This window comes from Ips typographus, linkage group LG1 (genome assembly GCF_016097725.1).
Source record: "Ips typographus isolate SLU linkage group LG1, UJ_Ityp_2.0, whole genome shotgun sequence".
Classification (NCBI taxonomy): domain Eukaryota; kingdom Metazoa; phylum Arthropoda; class Insecta; order Coleoptera; family Curculionidae; genus Ips; species Ips typographus.
This window is the reverse complement of record NC_138422.1, coordinates 22,643,790-22,664,801: the sequence shown is the minus strand read 5'-3', so window position 1 is coordinate 22,664,801 and position 21,012 is coordinate 22,643,790. Positions and strand designations below refer to the sequence as shown.

At 33.5% G+C, this 21,012-nt stretch overlaps 1 protein-coding gene across 6 annotated transcripts in view; it reads right to left on the bottom strand.

Annotated features, from left to right (window-relative positions):
- Vha100-1 (V-type ATPase subunit a family protein Vha100-1) overlaps positions 1-21,012 on the bottom strand; it is a 43,897-nt gene that overhangs the window by 2,807 nt on the left and 20,078 nt on the right. For 4 of the 6 annotated variants that reach the window (XM_081995423.1, XM_081995419.1, XM_081995422.1 and 1 more), the window contains exons 5-10: positions 15,658-15,784; positions 15,424-15,600; positions 11,100-11,312; positions 10,404-11,047; positions 10,219-10,346; positions 3,802-4,037 (exon numbers count right to left, since the gene is read on the bottom strand). In XM_081995423.1, coding sequence (XP_081851549.1) covers positions 3,802-4,037; positions 10,219-10,346; positions 10,404-11,047; positions 11,100-11,312; positions 15,424-15,600; positions 15,658-15,784 — 1,525 coding nt within the window. Of the gene's footprint in view, positions 1-3,801; positions 4,038-10,218; positions 10,347-10,403; positions 11,048-11,099; positions 11,313-15,423; positions 15,601-15,657; positions 15,785-16,216; positions 16,259-19,257; positions 19,350-21,012 lie in introns of all 6 variants that reach the window. The other 2 variants (XM_081995418.1, XM_081995420.1) reach the window with 2 other exon arrangements.

Here is a 21,012-nt window from a genome sequence, read left to right as displayed (position 1 = left end):
GAACAGTCTAAAAGATTCCAAATGCTATTCAACTAGTTTAGAAGCTTTCAAAAAAGAATTTCCAAATGCCTCTAAAGCATTCCAGAACCTTCAATATGCTCTTTAAACAGTATAAAAACCCCAAGTAGTTGAAAAAAAAAATTAAAAGTTCAAAATCCTCTGTATGCTTCAAAAGCAGTTTAAAAACTTCAAAAAATGTCTAGAACTTGAACTCAAAAAAAGTAAAAAGTTTTGCATCTCTAGAACAGTTTTGTGCATTTTTACAGATTTTTATGTTTTTTTGAGAAAAATAATTTTGCTTTTAAAGCGCTTTTTTTCACCATTTTAGTGCTTTTTAATCCGTATTCTAGTAATAATATTAGTATTAACTGTAAAAATGGAAAGTGGTTTATAAATGATAAATTTATGGTGGTGATTACATGACATAAAGACTGACAAGTGGCAGTACATAAATGGTAGGTAAATATTAAATAAAAAGTTGTGAATAATTCCCCAGCAAAAATGCGGAGGAAATTGGAATTGAGCCATTTGGATCCTGAAGAAAAACAATTTAAAGTAAATATGTAAAAGCAGATATTAAACGAAGACCGGGATTGGTCTCTCCCGGACGCAAAAACCGTATTTATTGTATCAAAAATAAGTGAAATGAAGCAGGTAATAAAGAATGAATGTAAATTGAAGTTTAGCATTCAATTTATATGTTTATGTTAGTTAAACTTTCAATAAAACTTTAAATAAATGTGTTCTTATTTTTATACACCGGCAGTAGAAGTTCATTTACTGTTCTCGCGGTCTGAGTTTACCCGTGCGTCATCCCCCTGTGATTTAGAAGTAGACATGCATTATTGACTTCATCCTTGTCTATTGTTCACTTTCAGAAAGGGTAAATATCTAAGTGAATGTCTTCCAAAAAAAACATTTACTGATTAGCGCTTCTATTTCAGTCATTGTCAGTTTGACAACCATCGAAATTTATTTGATTTGTTTACTATTAATTCTTTTCCGTTTCTTTGTGTTGTTAATCATTTATAAAGTTTTCTATTTACCACACCACCACAGTTCTTTTAAGAGCTATTGTTTCTACGCTTTTAACATTCTGTAAGTACTTTCATAATATTATTATTAATATTTTAATTTTTTTTATGTCGGCTGTCACGATCTAACCAAAATTGGCACAATTACTAACCTCTTAGAAAAAAAAGTGGGAGTGTCTATTATGATTTTTATTTAGCCATTTGGTTTTTCCTAAATTCGGAATTACTTACTATTACAGTATTTTTTTAGAAAATGCCTGGAAAAATTCTCTACAGACAAGTACAGCAGTTAATTCTTAACCTTTGTGAATATTTTGAATTGGAAAAAACTAATGGAGTACCTTTAGAAGCTTTATCATCTGTTCAGGAAGAAAATAAGAAATTTTAAGACCTTACATATTCTTACTGATTTTTGTATGTATGTATGTATATCTGTATTTTTTGATACTAGAAGGTTGCAGCTGCTTTGAAAATTTCCCGCAAAACTGTTTATTCGATTCGGGAAAAGCAAGCACCACTGATTTATCTGAAAGCATTAAAATGGATGTTCGAAATACATTATATGATATGTACAACGATAGTATGTTAATAATAGTAAAATATATCTACTTTTGTAAGAAACATCTATTAACATTTCATTGTTTCCAGAGACTGAGATTTTTGGATTGCATTATAGACTTTTCATAAAAATTTCTTCAAACATATTAATAATAAAGTCATAGAAAAAATAAAATAAGCGTCTAAAATGTTTTCCAGCGGGTTTAAAATAAAATTAGTGGATTGCAACCTGAAAATGAGATATGAGATACTACATCCTCACTCAGAATGTCTTATTGAATTTTTAATTTGTTGTATTTATTTTAGAGAAACATGTAACCATCCAGAACCTAAATCAAGAGCTTAAAGTTAAAGAAATACTACATATTGTTGATACATCTCTGCGAATTTTGGTAAATAAATTAGGTTTCAAATTTAGACGGAATTCTATGATCCAAACGGAGACTTCTCATAAATAAAAAATATTATTTCGGTCAAAATAATTTTGATTTGCTTTGGTATAAGGTAGTTTTAGTGCAAATTTGCAGCCAAAGATCTCTACTTTCTGACTGACAATACACGCAAAATTTTAAACGTGACGAAGCTTTAGACACGCCCTTTTCTATAATATGAACACAACAGGTTTGTTGACGAAAACTTGATTTGATGCATATGATTATAAATGACGTAGCCTTCGTGACGCACGGGTAAACTCACTCCGCGAGAACAGTATCTATCCTAAACAAACTTGTGCAAGTGTCACCCAAACACATAAATAAAATCTTTTTGGGAACTTTTGCTTGTGTATCACAGGCTACATAAAGACTATACAGTGCGTTTTTTTTAACGCGCAACATAGGATTTTACGTGTTAAATTTTTAAGCCCATGTTAGACCATGTTATTTTGGAACTACAAGTATAAAACTTGACGGGTGGCTGTTTCGTACCCTGAAGCTTAAGTAAGTTTACCAATTCGGCCTAAAAAGTGTTAAAAAGCTTGCAAAAAATCATCTTTTTTCGAAAAGGTTTTATCGTTTCATACTCCCTGTATGCATTGTTGTTCTTTGTTGTTTTTGATACTGGCACGGCAGGTAGCAGGTAAAATTTGGCGTAGAAAGTAAAACAGGGTGATCATTAACTTTATATCAAGAAAGTTAAGAACAAAAGAAGTATTTTTATAAGTGAATTGTTCAAAGTGACCTCCGTTTGAAGCCAAACAGTATTCCAAACAATCATAAAATGCCCTTTTGACGTTCAAAAGATGTCGGGTCGTGATGCAGTCAAAATATGTCACTTTACCTGCTACCTGCCCTGCCAGTATAAAAACAACAATGCATACAGGGAGTATGGAACGATAAAATCTTTTCGAAAAAAAATGATTTTTTCCAGTTTTTAATCACTTTTTAGACCAAATTGGTAGACTTACTTAAGCTTCAGGGTACTAAAGACACACCCGTCAAGTTATAGACTTGCAGTTCCAAAATAAAATGGTCTAACATGGGCTTAAAAATTTAACACGTAAAATCCTATGTTGCGCGTTAAAAAAAACGCACTGTATGAAGTCAGTTAGTACAGGTCAAAATAATGGGTTCAAACAAACATATCACACATAAAGAATAAAAAATTATGATTGTTTATGATCGTTTATGATTGTTCCCTCAAGAAATTTGCAGTGAGTCAATGTGGACTTGATTGTCATCAATAATTTTGATGCTTGTTAAGATAATCCGTTAGCTTTACTATTGATGGAAATCGCAGTGCAGTCCGAAATTTTAGGCTCAAAAGTGTTATTTATGCAGACTACAACAACACCGGAGTAACTTTGCCAGTTTTGGCACACTAAACTACTTAAATACTTGTAAATGCGAAGAAGTAGTTAAATCACATTCAACTGACTATGACATTACCTACTATTTGGTTGTTTACCGGTTGTCTTCAAATTCATTAAAGAGTTATGCTACATAAAAAAATGTTGTAGAGAACTAAATAAAATTACAAAAAAGAGGAGGTTTCTATTTAAAAAAGTTGGCCTTGATATCATAACTTTTTTGTGTCAAAAGGCTCAACTAAAAACAAAAATCGACGGGTCCAAGCGATTTATCGAAAAATAAACACCTGATTTTAAAAAAATTGTATGCAATACAACTTTATGCTAAATATGTCACATTATTTCTAATTTTGAAAAATATTCATCAATATAAACTAATAACGGAATGGACAAACAACTTACCGAGTGCAAAGCGGCAGCTTTACGTGCTCTCTGGATTAAAAGAGGTTTGGACAGCAACATCCACGGAATACAGATGAAGGCGCAAAACAGCAGGAATTTCTGAATACCGATTTGCCCCGGGTACATGTTAGCGGTTTCGCAAATTGGCTCGAAAGGCGTTTCTTTATTCAGCACCATGTTAATGAAAGTGATCAGAATGGAAGGCGCGCATCTTGTACCCAAAGTAATCAGAGCCACTGCAAAAAAACAAGCAATATGTTACGTCACGACCATCGTAGTTTATACAGGGTAATTCAAATTCGACCCTCACCATTGGGATCTCGGAAACTATAAGAAATACGAGAAAGTTTAAATTGGGGCAAAGTTGCGCAATGTAAAGCTCAACCAAATGCAGTTTTAAAAATTTCGATTTTCCGAGTACTTCCGAAGATATCCGAAAAAAACTGAAAATTTGATTTTTTGTTTTTATTTATTTCTAATCTTGTTTGAAGAGATATTCCAAAACTAAAAGCACCTTTTCATTGCCACTTTTTCTCAGCTATTCGATGATGGATTCAAATTTGCTACACGACGTTTCGTTTTTTGGCAGCCATCATCAACTTTCTTTTTTCTTATGGGCGCCATATTGGATTATTAGCCCACCAAATAGTACGTTTTATTCTGATTTTAGTGATGTATAATAATTTATGATTTGCTTCATAAATAACAAAATAATTCAATAAAAACTATTTTTACTTTAGTTATTGGCTTTGAGTTAATGGGCCGTTTTGTAAAATGTCATTATTTGACAGTACTTGTCAAACACGATAATTCGGACGATCATTAGAGCTTTTAGAGATTTTACCTTAGTTAGCTTTGAGTTAATGAGACGTTTTATGAAGATTACTTGGTAGTACTTGTCACACGCAATTGGCCTGAACATACTTAGTCACAAAGGTGTACACGTGACTTGACTTAAACCGGTTTATTCACTCGAAGAGCTTAAGCCACTCGCTACGCTTGTGGACCTAGTTGTTCTTTTCGTGAATAAAAAATGGTTTAAGTCACTTGCTGTATAAATAACTATGAAATCACTCTGAATGACATTCGCCTATTTACAGATGTAAACAAACAAACATCAATGTTACATCTGCGGGGCGCGGTGCAAATTTAATAGAACTGTAATTTTAGTTTTTTTTTAATATAAGAAGTCGAAAGTATAAGACACGTGACTTAAACCGGTTTATTCACTCGAATAAATATGAATGAATAAAAAACGGTTTGTCACTTACTGTATAAATAACTATAAACTTGCACTTAACATTATACAAAATTGAAATTTGGCAAAAAATGAAGTTCTTAAAATGATGATCTTTCTCTTGGAAACATAAATAAGCCTTTTAAGTTAGAGATAATGCTAACAAATCTCTTTTTCTGATTAACCTAAATAGTTCAGCAATGCTTGTATAATAATAACATTTTCTGCGGGGGTTTCTTTTCTAGATACATTTTTAACTATGATTGACGCTCTAATGATTGTCCGAATTATCGTGTTTGACAAGTACTGTCAAATAATGACATTTTTTAAAACGGCCCATTAACTCAAAGCCAATAACTAAAGTAAAAATAGTTTTTATTGAATTATTTTGTTATTTATGAAGCAAATCATAAGTTATTATACATCACTAAAATCAGAATAAAACGTACTATTTGGTGGGCTAAAAATCCAATATGGCGCCCATAAGAAAAAAGAAAGTTGATGATGACTGACAGAAAACGAAACGTCGTGTGGCAAATTTGTATCCATCATCGAATAGCTAAGAAAAAGTGGCAATGAAAAGATGCTTTTAGTTTTGGGATATCTCTTCAAATAAGGTTAGAAATAAATAAAAACAAAAAATCAAATTTTCAGTTTTTTTCGGATATCTTCGGAAGTACTCGAAAAATCAAAAATTTTAAAACAGCATTTGGTTGAGCTTTAAATTGCGCAACTTTGCCCCAATTTAAACTTTCTCGTATCTCTTATGGTTTCTGAGATCCCAATGGTGAGGGTCGAATTTGAATTACCCTGTATACTGGGTGTTTCATGGTGCACATAATTTAATATGTTATTCTACATTTAAAGTAAGATTCTATAAAATAGAGAAATATGGCAATTCCTAATATGTTATTACAGTTTACTATTGCAAATGCTTGAACAACTTAGTGTAGAAGATTTCGACAGAGCTCTGAGTCTGATCTGCAAAAACGGCTTAAAACAATTTCGAGCACTGTCAAATCCATCAAAACCATCGAAACCAAAAACGGTAAATTTTGACGGTTTTCTTATTCCGGCCATTTACTGGTTTAGACTTTTAAACAGTGACATCAAAGAAGATCACAACCAAATTCCTTAAGTGAGCTGTAGGGGTAATACGTAACTTGATAGAGATAAAAATAGATGTTTAAATAAGAAAGCTTTTATACCTATTATTATTGACAAAATAAACATATTAAAGACAAACATTTAGCCAGAGCCGGGCAGTGGCTACCTACTAAGTAGTTAAGCTACTAACTTAGCTACAATTTGGGTAGTTTGTAGTTGTATTCTAGTTACTTTTTCAAATAAGTAGCTGTAGCTGTAGCTTTCTGCATTTTGGCATTGATATTCATAAAGCTACATTTGAAGTAACTTTTAAGTTACTGAAGTAGCTTGAATACAAAAAAGTAGCTTTAGCTACATAGATTATTTAAGTTTTTTTCATATTTCAAATAGTATATACTTAAACACAATAAGATAAATAACTATTTCTTTTATAATAGTTTAGTTATAAAAGATACAATTCACAAAACTATTGAGTTGATTAGAAATTTGGTTATACATACAGGGTGACCCAATGGTTGGTGAAATCCGCAAGTCGATAAAATGACTAGCAATATAGTACCACAACGTCTTTACCGGCTCGGTAAATGCCCTCGGACACGAGTCTAATGCTCATTCATCCCCTTTAAAGCGTTCGCCCTCCGTGAACCCTACCGCCTTCTCTGACCAACATCCCCCATCATGATCTAAGCCGTTTTGGCAAACTGGGGGTAAGATTATTGTAACTGTCGATTTAATTTCTCTAATAAAGTGGGTTGTGGATTCCTGAGTTTTCTTCCCTCTGAGCTACCCCTTAACGTGACACTATTATGCCTCTTCGGACGTTGATGTCAAGCAGTCTTTCAAGCGTTTTGGTTTTCCGATTGGATTGTTTGTTTTTGCGATTTTTTGATACAAGTCTGTTGTCTTCCATTCTGTTTACGTGTTTATTCCAGTTTATTCTTCTCTGTCTTACACACCTTCCTATGTCTTGTAGCTCCGTTGTCTAAGATCTTCGCTTCTGATTCTGTCGTGTAGTGTTTTGCCGTGTATACTTTTTATTATTTTCATTACAACTGTTCGCATCATTTGTAATGATGTGTCTCGTCTTGTTTCAAACGCATACGTTATGACAGGTCTGATTGTAGATTTATATACTCTTATTTTACTGCTTATGTTGAGGTATTTGTTTTTCCACACAATGTCTCTTAGGCATCCTGATATTCGAGACGTCTTCATAGTTTGTTTTCTGACTTCATTCTGTAGATTTCCATAACTTGTTATCTCAGTTCCTAAGTAGCTGAACTGATTTACTTGTTCTACAATTTTCTGGTCAATCTCCAGTTTGAATCTTGTTGGCTCTTTTGATGATACGAGACATTTGGTTTTGTCTGTGTTAACGACCATATTTAATTGTTTTGCTGATTCATTAAAAGAGTGAAGTAATCTCTGAAGATCATCTTCAGAATCCAAAATTAGCACCGCATTGTCTGCGTAGCAGATAACATTGAAGTAAGACTTCCCCATTTTGTATCCTGTTCTTTTAGGTAGATCACCTTGTCTATTCCTGTGCGTATTTGCACTTCTTCAGTTAATAAATGTCCTACTTTTATACTAGTCCCACAGTGGTTATTAATCTTGTATATTAGTTTTATTAATATCTGGTTCAGTTCCTTTTCTCGCATTATTTCAATGATGTCCGCCAATCGCACCCGGTCGAAAGCTTTAGTCATGTCGACACAGCACATAAAAGCTGATTTATTGAACTCTACAGATTTTTCTGTTATTTGCTTCACAATGAAGAAATGAAGAATGAAGCATCAACGGTAGACCTGTTTTTTCGAAAACCTTGCTGTTATTCGCGAATTTGTATATTTTTGTTTAATTCCTCTAACAAAGTCGTAGTGAAGAATTTGAGGATGCTGTTCAGAAGCGTTATTCCACGATAATTGTCCGGGATTGTTTTCTGGTCCTTTTTAAATATAGTTACCGTTATGCAGATTTTCCATTCATCTGATACTTTTTGTTCTATTATGATGTTTCTGAAGAGAGTCAATATTTCTTTCTGTAGGTTGTCTCCCCCGTATTTTAACATTTCATTTGTTATCTCGTCGGGGCTTTTTCGATTTTTAAGATGTTTCAAGATGTGTTCGTGTGACCGTACTGCCTGTCAATTCTATCTCATTGTCTTCTTCAATTAGTAGTTGTTCAATTCACTCATTTTCTTTATATGTTTTCGAAATACAACTTCCATTCTTCCGCATTGATTTTATTGGTCTGCATAGTATCCTTGATTTTTAATTTGTTCCTTCTTAGCATTCCCCATATCTTTCTCTGACTTCCGTACATACATCTCTTTGATGAATCTTTCCCAGTAATCTTCTTTTATCTCTCTGATTCTAGCATTTATTCTATTTCGTTCTGTTTTATATAGATTAAAGTTTTCTTGGTTTCTGTTGCGTATATACTTTTTTCAGAAAGTAGCTATATAGCTTGCAGCTGTAACTAGCTACTTTATTTCAGTAGTTTCCTATTACAATGTGATGTCATTCCATTTTACTTTGATTTTCGCCGTATCTACGTTACTTCGCGTCAAGATAATAACTTTTTATCCTGAAGGCGTCTTTAATAATCCTTTAGACGTTTTAGCAAACCCAAAATAATAAAAGTAAATTGTTTTCCTTCCCCTTAATCTCATTCATATAAATTAATTGAAATACTATCATAAAAACTCTCGTTTTTTTTGTCATTAACATATTAACTCTTCATATGCTAGTAATAAAATTCGATGCTAATACTGACAATGAAACACCATTTTGTGGGATTAACATATTGTTAAATTTTGCATTACCTAATAAAAAAATTCAGTTTGCTAAAATTGTCAAAATTGTGCCCATTAAATTGAGGTAATATTTTGAAATTCACCTTGTAATAGCAGTTATTTTACGCGGATTTTTCGGAAATGTTTCAAAAATGATAGAGCAGGGTTATACCACTAAGTTGTATTTTTTTTTTATTGATAGAAAAAATGTCACAGTTGAATAGGTGTTAGTTATAGTTGCTTTGGCGTTCGTACACATTTGTAATTAGTAATGGTAATTTAATTCGCATATGACACAATTTGTCTGAGATCAGTAAGTGTTACTGTTCGTGATGCTTCCACTATTTTTTGTACGACTTTCTGCAAATCAATTATTTAGTAAAAAAAAATAATTGAAAACATTTCCTTTAATCCTGTATTTTACTTCCTGTTCAGCTGAACGGTAAGTATAACAGGAATTTACTTCCCGGTTTGTTAGCCCTAGTAACGAGCAACTCGACAGGAACCAGTTATTCCTGCTTTCAAAACAAGTGATGTAATAATAAAATTATAACAATCAATGAAAAACGTCAAAGTCAAAGTCTCATAGTATATATGTCGTAAAAAAATGGGTTTAAGAGCTTTAACAAACTAGTTTGATTGGAAATTTGACTCGAACAGGCAAACACAAATTTAAATTCTACTTTAGCTTCTTTCAATAAAAAAACAACTTGTTTTGTGATGTTTCTAAAAATAAAGAAAATAAAGAACATAAAGATAAATTTGTTATACCTCACTCAATTAACCTCAATAACTAATATTTTTACAATAACAAGAGTCATTACCCTCAATATTGCAAAACTTTTGCTAATCTGTGATTTATTATTACAGAGAGTTGGGGGCTAAGACTGAAAAAGTAGGTTAATCTTCTTGGGATCAAATCCCTAATACTCCTGTCTTGGAATAAAATTTATTCCAGTCATTTGATCAGAAAATTTGGGTTGCGATAAGTACAGTAAAAGATTAACAGTTACGGAAGTGATAATATGATTTCACGTAGACGCCGCTGTAAATAATTGTTACTATCGTAAACAACTGAAAAGTCATTGAAAAGTAGGCAGATACTAAATTACGCAGTCAAAAATGTCTTATAATAACACTGTTGATCACTTAATCCCCCAGAAAGTCATGAACAATAATTACTAAATAATGTGACGTTTTAAATGCTTAATAATGTTCAGCTGACTTCGTAAACGATAATAAACTTTCTCAATAATTGTAAAATAAATTAACTTACCGTCATTGGTGGCGTAGTACTTGAACCACTTGATAAACATCAGAACCACCATGTAGAAGAACAGGAAAGTAAGGAAAATCACCTGAGGGATAAACTCGCAGATGATGTTGAGTTTGTTGTTGAAATGCCTAAAACAACCCCCAAATTAACATATTAAATGTTTCGTTTGCTATAAATCGACTTACATGTTTTTGAAATAGCTCATGGCCACACCAAACAACATGTGAGTGATTCCAATAATGATAGACAGCTTCATTTTGAAGGAGTTCAAGAAGATGATCTTGTTCTTTGATGGTTGCCACACCGGATCCAATCCGAATGGATACGGATATTGGGCGTAGTCATCGGTGGCAGGATCCAACATGTGTTCGGTGGTAATGGATTGCACGTAACTTTTGGTCAAGTTGCTGACCTTCCAGCTTGATCCAAATATATTAAGAGACTTGGCAAAGACATCATTGTAGATTAATCCAGTGTACATGGAGAAACATCCCATCAAAAAGATAATGTACCGTCCTCCAAAAAAGATATTCCAAATTTCGTTGTCGGACTTTTTGGCCGCCAGCGGCTTCTCTTTCAACACCATCCACAAACCGAAAATCGCCATCAAACTTCCGTGTCCAAAGTCACCGAACATAATAGCGAATAAGAAGGGGAAAGTGATTATGGTATATGGAGTGGGGTTCATTTCCCTGTAGGCGGCGATACCGTACGAATCGTACAAAGCCTGGAAGGCCGTGGTGAACTTATTGGTATGATTGTAAGTTGGTGGATCCTCGGGCGTGTCCATACGGTTCAGAATGGGCGGCACAGAGCTGCCGCTTCGTTCCTAATTTCTTTAAATTAACCCTGGCAATTGCAAAAAATTATCAAATACGTACAGTGCCTCGTCGCAAAGCTAACTGAATGTTCTCCAAGTCCAAGACAGGTACCCAACATTCAGCGATCAAACACTTTTGAGTTACGTCCAAGTTGAACAAATTCAACGTGTGGTAGATCGCCTTGATCTTGCGTACTTTGACGAACCAATTTTTAATGTTTTTAGCGGCCGCCACCAGCACCCGATGTCTGTGATCTTGAGTTTGACCAAGCACCTAACAAAACACATTTATTGAGTTTTTTTATGGTTTACTATGAATCCAAATAAAGGGTTTTCCAATATAGACAATATGTTTTTAAAATAAAGTACAAAACACTTTGGACAAATGCAAGTCTTTGTTAATTTTTAAGTTGTTCTGAATAACACATAATTTAAGTACCTTCAGCGAAACCACTTTTTGATGACTTTCACCAGTACAGGGTATTGCTAATAATATAATAATATTATTACATCGCTAGTAATTTTATAAAAAGCTTAAAAAGAAAGTTGAAATGAGCCGGGCACGGACCCCTGTGACGTAGTAAGAGACATTTCAATTTTATAACGTACGTGGTATCTAAAGTCAGGACGCAAACTACGCATTCCACAGGTATCAGTCTTTTTCGTAAAAATATCTTATTGGGACAGCTCTTAAGCTGAATTCATAGTTTGAAATCCGCAAGAAGTAAGAAGTAAGCAGTAAGCCGAATTAAAAATTAACAATATACTTGTAGCACTTTCATTCATAGTTTGACAAATAAGCGCAAGCCGCATGAACCGCAAGCAGTAAGCAGCAAGAAATGAATCATTTTCATTTCTTACCTTGCTTCTTACTGCTTCGTGCATCGTCGGCTGCTTGTTTCACCCATTCGTGGGTTTTCGAATTGTCATTTGTCAAGTATCTGATCTTTTCTGGTTTTTACTTGGCTTACTTGCACCTACTACTGATAGAATAGTCATCGACAAAATCAATCTTCCGTAAAATTCAGCAAACATTCAATGAATAGGATAGAAATAAAAAATTCTAACCAAATTTATATTGTAAACAAGAAAATAAACTGTCAAATAATCTATAGTCTGTCAGTTTACTAACGTCGAATCATCAAACTATGAATTGAAACATTTGCGGAAGGTTACTTCTTACTACTACTGCTTGCTGCATGCCGCTTACTTCTTGCGGAATTAGAACTATGAATTCTTCTATGATAACTTCCCACACACCAATAACTATAAAAACATAAATCGTAACCTGACAAGTACAATTTTAGTTTCGTCTCTCCCGACAGTTGACGTTTGGTTAAAATTGATATTAGACGTACGTCCATGCATTCCGTCCCAGTCGACTCATTATAAACAAACGAGAGATAGAGCACATGTAACGTATCGTGTGTGTAACGATCCAAGTGCTCTCCCGTACTTCTCCACGATGAGTCTCTGGGAGAGCACATCATTTAAGAAAAGTAAAATTCTAACTACATCTTAATAATTAACTCTCTCTAATCTGTTAATAATTGTCTTTCTCTAATCTCTTGTGGATTGTGTTCAGACCAGAAACCACAATCATGACTAACAAGAAAATAATATTTTTAGAAAATCTAGATCTCTTAGAACTCTAATTGCTCTAAACTACCTTTAGTTTTTGATTCCGCCCACTTTTAAAAGTTGTAATGATGTAAACTAAAGTCTTTCCGCAGAAGTTGACGTCTGTGAAAGGTAACTCTTGTGAACGCCGAAAATTCCACGTATTAGCAAGACTGGCTCTTACAGCATAAATATTGTGAAAGTGACTATGCTCAAATTTAACAACGCTTCGATGAGTAACAAGCACAAGAAGGTTATATTTTATTTATTAAAGAGTCTCATTCATCATGTTATCTTACAAACATCTTTACCGAAAATTGATCAGGTAAATGAAAATGTGAAAAGCCATGGTGTTTGGTTAAGATTAGTATATCTAATCGTTTTAAAAGTTTACGGTTGGATTACTGTTAACCCGGAAAAAATATAAAACAAAAGTTATGCGCCTACCGATACTCAGAAAGGGTGTGTAAAAGGAATTTAGTGGAAATAATACTATAAGCTTTGGTCAAATTATTAATGTTTTTGTTTGTAATATCGTTAAAAAAGTTTTTCATTTATTAACACCACCATGTTAAAATGTGGTATTTTCAGAGTATGTACGAAATAAATATTGAATTTGGAAAAGGCCATATTCTCCGTTTATTTACATAAGCTAAGCTTGTATAAGCCAAGTTTTAGTGTAAAACTTTGCTTATCTTTTAGATCTATCCACCGTAAATGGCATAGTAGAAATGTTTAACTTGAAAGTTGTTTAATTAGAGTTTGAGGAAAAATGGTAAAAACTAAAAAATGTAGTATGTATTGAATGAACTGTTTTCTCTCAGGCGTGTATGCACTTTCTATGACAGCCAGAGCCGTTACCCAGTGACATAGGTCCACATTATTAGTTAGTATGGAGTGTGTTATGATACTATAAGACAAAAAACTTTATAAACCAAAAACATAACAGCAAAAAACATCATTCAAAATAAATTTAATTTTCTTCAAAAACAGCAACTCAAAGTCCTGTCTGTTTAAAAAGTTAAAGAATTACACACAATATTAGGAACTGAAGGCGATAATGAAACTAAACTTTAGCAGCAACCGATGACTTAACCTTCTAATACTGATTGTTTTGGCAATCGAAATGGATGGAAAACTGATTGAGGCTTATCAAGTAAAGCCGTGAATAAGTGCTTATTTGCTTTTGATGCATAAGATAAACCTAATGCATAAGCTGAGCTTATGTGCGTATGGACAATATGAGTTTAAATCCGACCATTATGAAAATGTTTTAATCTTGATCTAGCCTAAACTCAATTCTTTATCTAAATTTGAATAGAGGGCGCTGGGAATGCATTTACTAAACTTACTATAATGCTCGTACACAAACCTTTTTCACTGCAAGTTTTTTGAGGTCTCAAATCTAAGAAAGCTTAAACTGTAAAGAATAATTACGAAAGATAGTATGTGTTATAGTCCAAACTTCTGCCCTAAATTAAAGATGAAGAAGCAACCTGAGAAAAGTATGTCAACTGAAAGGTTTTATTGTACATAACTTATTGCAATTACTAAGTTTTTTATTATCCTTAGAAAAGCAAATAATCATAAAATAAACGAAACGGTCAAAAAACAGATGTGCCAACATAATAAATTGAAATGTACCTTTATCAAATAACAAATCGCCAATGCAATATTTAATAAATATTGACCAATTGAACTGGAAAAAATATATTACAACGATTTGTTTTGAACCATTTTGCTGACTAACTGCTGTTCAAATGAAAATTCTTTAATCTAAACTAGTTTAGCAGATTAAAAAAGTATTCCATTGAAATTACTATTTTAACACGTTGAATAGTTAGCAACTATTTTTTTTTCGACTAATCTAACAGTATGTTTTATGTGTGTTCAAAACTGCACCTCAACCTTTTTAAGACAGAAATAAGTTTAAGACAATATAAAAAGAAAAAAACATATTAAACCCTATTGCAACTCCATTAAATCAAAAGTTTTTCTGATTAGAGAACGAATCTAGAAAAATATCGTTTAATCTTACTACAATCATTTTGCACACAATTTTACCTGAACATTTCTGAACACCGTTTACTTAGTTTTGATCTAAGTAATTACATTAAAATATTATTTCCTGTATATTGTATTTGCACCACAACAGGTTTAATTAAGTTTTTAAGATAACATAATTTTTCTGTACATAAATTTACAGAGCGTTTTGTGCGTGACTGGTTAAGACACAGATATAGCGTTACTTGCTATAATAATCGCTTGTTTATGTAAAGCTCGTGTTAGAAATTTAAAAAAGTAAGTCTCATAATAAGTACTTATGCAATAAAGGAAATACCTGACATCAGTAATTTAATTCTTTAAAAAATATCATTGTATTAAAATAAAATTGTGATAGTAAAATGCAACTAAGATGGTGCCTAGATTCTAATACAACCGGTTAAACCAAGCGGATCGAGGTCGGGCAAGTCGACCGGCCGCACGGTTTAATTATATTCAAAACACCGGGAAACGCGCAACAAAATTAGTTTCTGTAAAGTCCCATGGATGTTGAACCGATATGAACCATATATGTTTCAACTAATTAAATTAGAATAGTACATTAAAAAAAATCACCTTGTAGACTAAAAGTGTTAATAACCTTTTAAGTCATATACTGAAAAATATATGCAGTGACGTAATCCGTGGTAGAAACTTTATTGTTACAAAACTCCCCACTGAACGTTTTTTTGATAATATGGTAAAATGAAAAAAATACTTACAGTGTTGAGGTCCTCAATACGGGTCATCACACCCATCGCCATTTCCCTACGGTCAGTGGGTGCTTCCGGGCATGGGTATAAAGTAGCCCTAAAACCTTCGCAAATCTTCTTGACACGAGTTTTAAGTTGGTCACCTTGGAAAAAGATTATAAACACCGACTTGTAGACTTCATCACTCTGTAATCAGCATAGTTAATAACTTAACAACCTGCCCTAAATAAAAACTGGCATTACGGTAGAAGGATCTTCTAGAGGAGTTTCAATTTCAGCCTGGCGGAGAAAGACGTTGCCTCTGCACGCCCTCCAAAGCATCCTCTCGAAAGCTGGAATCCTCTCCCTCAAGATGACGCCGGCCACAAAGCTACACAGTTCGAAAAATTGTTGTTAACAGTGCCTTTTTCTTTCGGTTGAAAGCTACGGTTAGCCAGCCAGCATTCTCAAACTTAACCATCTAAAAGCCAGGCTACACCAAACTGTTTTGCTGTAGCCCTACTTTGAACATTTTGAGGATACTGGGTTTGAATTTATTATACATTCAGCAACATTCGATTAAGGTTACCAAAGACCATACAAACTTGTTAGAGAAATCTTACCCAAGGGGATTTTTCAACTCGAGTAAAACGTTAAAAATATTCTTTGAGCCAATCGGTTTATAAAGTTAACACAAATCCCTCGTTTTGTTTAATTTTCTTTTGCTGGAAAACTACGGAGCCAATAAGCGAAGCGGATTTTATAATCTTTCTCAAGGGGGTCGTCTAACCAATGTACAAACATATATAAAAAATGTCTTTACCATGGATAGTAATCCTCCGGGTCGTATTGCTTCTCCGGAAAACTGTTGTAAGTATAAAATGTAGATTATTCTTAAAATTGCCATACACAAACAGTGAGTGTGACTGTGAAAGCTTTGGTGACACCTGAAGGTTTGACATTTAAAAGAAAAACAACAATAAGGTAATTAAAATGTTAAATCTTCAGGTGGCATACTGGTGGTTAAATATGCACTAGAAGTGATTTTGCTATACCAGATGTCCCAATGAAAAATTCAAGTACATTGAAGTTTGCAGAGCACAAGCAGTAGTACCAAGAAGTTGAAATTGCTGTAGGAAAATGCTTTAAAAAGCTTTTTGTTGACCATTGCAAAAAGTATAAAATATTTAACAGAAAGTGAAAATATTAAAATAAATATCAACTATGTAGTAGGAAGAACAATGGAAGTATAACAACGAGCTTTTCATGTAAAAAAAATATAGCTTTGTTTATGGATTTATGATAAAACTTATTTTATTTGGATTCAATCTACAAGAATACATTTTAAAAACAATTTTTCCAAAATGTGTATTATCCTGTATATTTACTGTATTTTACTGTACTAAATAACATGAAACTATAACTAGAACATGTATAAGGATTATAAACTATTTCTAGATGGTATACTTGATATTGATTCTACAAGAAACTTGTGTAATTGACTGCTGACTATTATAATAAACAATCAGTCTGTTAACCTAACCTAACCTAACTCTACTAGTGAACTTCCCAGTCGAAGTACTATCACTACTTAAGCATTAAGTGGAAATGTAAAATACTAAATTCAAGAAGATGCAAAGAAGCCAATGAAATGTCCCTGATATTAAATGCGAAGGTTGAAAATTAGCCTCTTAGAAGACCAATAAAGCACAAAAAATAAAAAAGTAGATAAACGTTAGTTAAATTTGTTCCTGGTCTAGCAATCAGAAAAAATATTGCATGTTATTTTGCACAGACGACACTATAATATGGCTATGACTATGACAGAAAATCAAAATTTTCAATGGAAACAAGCGGTTCTTCTTGGAAGAAGGAACGTTAAGGTTGTCCTCGAAAGAGCTAAGTTAAGCAACAAAAGAGAGAAGATCAGTGGATTCATTACTTACCGTCTAAGCAAATACACCATCAAATGGTAGGCGAAATGAGTCCAAGACACATGAGGCAACAGAAGAAAAAGTTTTTGGGCCAAGAACCAAATACTTTGACTAAATAGGGAAAAGACTGAGCTGGGCGTAATACGGGAAATTGAGACATGTTCTCCAAAACATATCAAGTGAAAGGTCTATGCCGCAAGCATCTTACCAGTATCAACATATAGGCTGGAAAATGGCAGAACGTTTTAGAACGATGGAAAGATCTATGCTTGGAATCAGCCTACGAGGTAAAACGCGCAACACAGAAATAAGGAAAAGAACGAAGTTAAAAGAAATATTCAAGATCATGGCTGAGCTTAAGTGACGATGGGCTGGACATGTGGCAAGGTAGGACACCAATAAGTGGACAATATGCCTAGTAAAATGACGGAAACGATTAACAAAAAGGAGTATCGGAAGACTCCAGAAGATATAGCTATACAACATGGAGAAATATGGAAGAGGCTGACTGATTTTTTCTTTTTTCTCAATTCCTCTGAGTCTTGAAACCCAGAGCCAGGTAACTTTATTACTTTTTCCTTGTCCATTGGGTTTGCTTAGACCTTTCATACCATTTTAGAGCTGACTATTGTTCAACTCAGCTCAGCGCTATTATGGCTTCATTAATATCCTGGTTGTGATAGCCAATGCTGAACTGAGCGCATTTTTGTCTCAAAGATATAGGAATATTTTCCTATTCTTCTTTTTCGTCAGACTTTATCCACTGCTGGACAATATCAAGCAGTCGATGAGCCGGAACTTGTACCAACTTGCCTTAGATAGGGACACATGGAGAAATATGGAAGAGGCTTATAAAGAAAAAAATATGGAAAAAGCCAGTTTAATACGGGCTCAAATCGAAGGAAGAGAATGACAGAGCCAAGTTCTAGGAGCCACTCACCAATTTGGCGCACTTCAGGAAACTTCTTGGATGTTACCATCCGGGAAAGAGTAAATAATTTGTAGGAAATGGAACCTATGTTCACTCACAAGTTTCCTCTCTGTTGTTGGACGACCTTAATTGAATAGACAAGACAGAGACACTGCATATTCTATGAGGATGAAGAAGACTTTTCTGAACACCTGCTTTGTGAGTGAACCTGGTTGTATTATCAATGTTGGGAAGATTCTTTCTCGTCCGCCAGGCAGTTCAGTAGAAGTAGTAGTCAGTAAGTCGACTTAGCTGATGAACACTATTAAGACCTTGAAGCCGTAGGTGGAGAAAAGTACGTTGGTCCTTTGAATTAATTGTATGTTTAAGAGAAAGAAACGAATAGGAAGCAAACCGGGGGTAATCAGACGACATTCTTGAAATAAAAGAAGATTGAATTTGACCACTGAGTCAGAGACAGAGGTGGTTAAATAAAAAATAATAATTATAAAACCCTATACAGTCTAAAGCTTTGCAGAAAGTGGTGCACAGTTATATTTCTTCTTTAAGCTTAACTTGATATGGCTGACATTCAAGCCATCTACCAATTAGGTGGCTTGAATCAGAGTTTTCTGACAATGTTTTCAATAATAATATTCTCCAGCTTACAGTACTGAAAAATTTCGTTCTGGACACCCAGTATAGCAAATTAGCCCATTCGACCTATGTGCATGTGATACAGTGCGGGTGATTATTCATTGCAATGACAGTGTAAATGCTTGATCGTTAGAACTGTATATGTACAAAGTAGTCCAAAAAAGCGTTTTGTGGCTTTCACAAAGTTAGTAACCACAAAACATCCTCAGCTCAGCAAGTCGAAGAACTACTAATCATGCAACTAAATGCAGTCGGCTTATGGGACGAGATCAGTATAGAGAAAAGATGGAAATGGGGGTGTGTTAGCGAGTACCACCTAGCCAAAAAAAAAAAGATGGGGGTGTGGAGGACTTAAATACGTACCCGAGCTGCACGGGGCCGCTCTGCCTCGCAATAGTGTCCTCGCTTATGAGGGCTCTCGTCATTGATTCAGTGGGGTTAGTGCCCCCCTCGTGCTGCTCAACAACACAACACATTAGCAAACCCATGTGACACGCCCCCCAGCGCTTTTTTTAAATTATTATTACATCAAAAACATTCATCGAGAAAGGCAAAGTTCGTGATTTAGATAACTCTCAAATCTTCCACGCTGTGTATTCCAAATGAATCATTATGTGACACATCATTAATCCCTGGCGGATTATCTAGCAATATCAGAGGGATTACTAGTTTCGTTGTATGCACGTAATGATAAAATAAGGAAGACAGTTCGGAGAGTTTTGCCTTTCAATGAATATTTAGCTTGCCTGGATTTGTTGTTAAGCCATAATTAAACGATTTTCTTTGGTATGCAACCAGTTAGTCATTCAGAAAAGTTTTATAAGCCTCCTATTCTGCAGATTATTGCGATTGTAGTAATCTCAATCATTAACTTATTTTTGGTGCTGTTACCTGTGGGAAAAGTATTAGAAACATTTTCTTTAAGGTTTAGTGAGTTTTTATTTTTAAGCGTCAAAATCATAGTCAATTGTCATCAAATATAAAATACTCCATGACTAGACGAATAATAATTTTTAAACCATATTAGCATTTTTAATTTTAATCATGCTTTATTATAACTTCTACAGAACTATTACCATAATACATAATTTAGCAAAACTTATAACTAAACAGAACTGTGCATGTCAATTATTATTGGAAAACACTTGGCTCGCTAAACTTAATGGTTTTAAAAGCTGTTTAGTAAATAAAATAATGTAAACCTGTAAAAACCGGTTAAATCTATGTGCACTGAGTGACAGAAAAATAGATTTAGCGTTCCTGCATCCTTGACTTGTAACGTACTTTTAAATAAAATGATTTTAAATATTACAAAAATCATGGAATATGGTCGTAAAGAAATTACATTCTATCAGTTCTTTGCCTTCGTACTTGAAGGAGAAATACTTTTTTTATGGATGTTTTAACTAATTTGCGAGTAAAATCAATTCAACACTCTCAACGTTTCATTAATAAACGACTTAATGCAATAATTGACATTAAAATTGCATTTAATTGTTTGCATATGAATAATCAGTTGGATATGGTTTCCTCATAACACAAAGTATAGTCTTATTAGCCGGAAAATAATGACAAATGTTGTTCAACAAATTAATTGATGCTTTTCTACACCTCTGGATGGTTCATCATCATTTGATGTGTAAAATTATATATGCTTTAGCTAAGCTTAAATTTTATTGTTACAATAAGTATGATAATTATTATTTTTAACTTAATCTTGAGAAGGTTATTTTCATTGAAATTTCAAAGCACTTTTGCTGAAATATACAATAAAAGTATAATATAGGACGGCCTGTACAAACCAGTTCGTACAACTTAAAACAAACTACCCTGTATAATTTAAGGGCGGCTATTTAATAAATAAAAATGTGGATAAGCGTGGACTCAAACCTTTAATATGCTACTATATTGTTAAAACTACAAAGTACTCTTCATGCCAAAACTTTCAAAGATATGTGGAGATACAGGGTGTCAAAGTTGTAAAAAATCTTTTAAATTTTCTGAATAGCTTGTAAGATTTTCACATCGCATCACAATTAAGGCAAAACTATGCATTTTTCAAGAAAAAAAATAGTACAATACTGACTTGTTTTCCTAATTAACTATATAAACAACTAG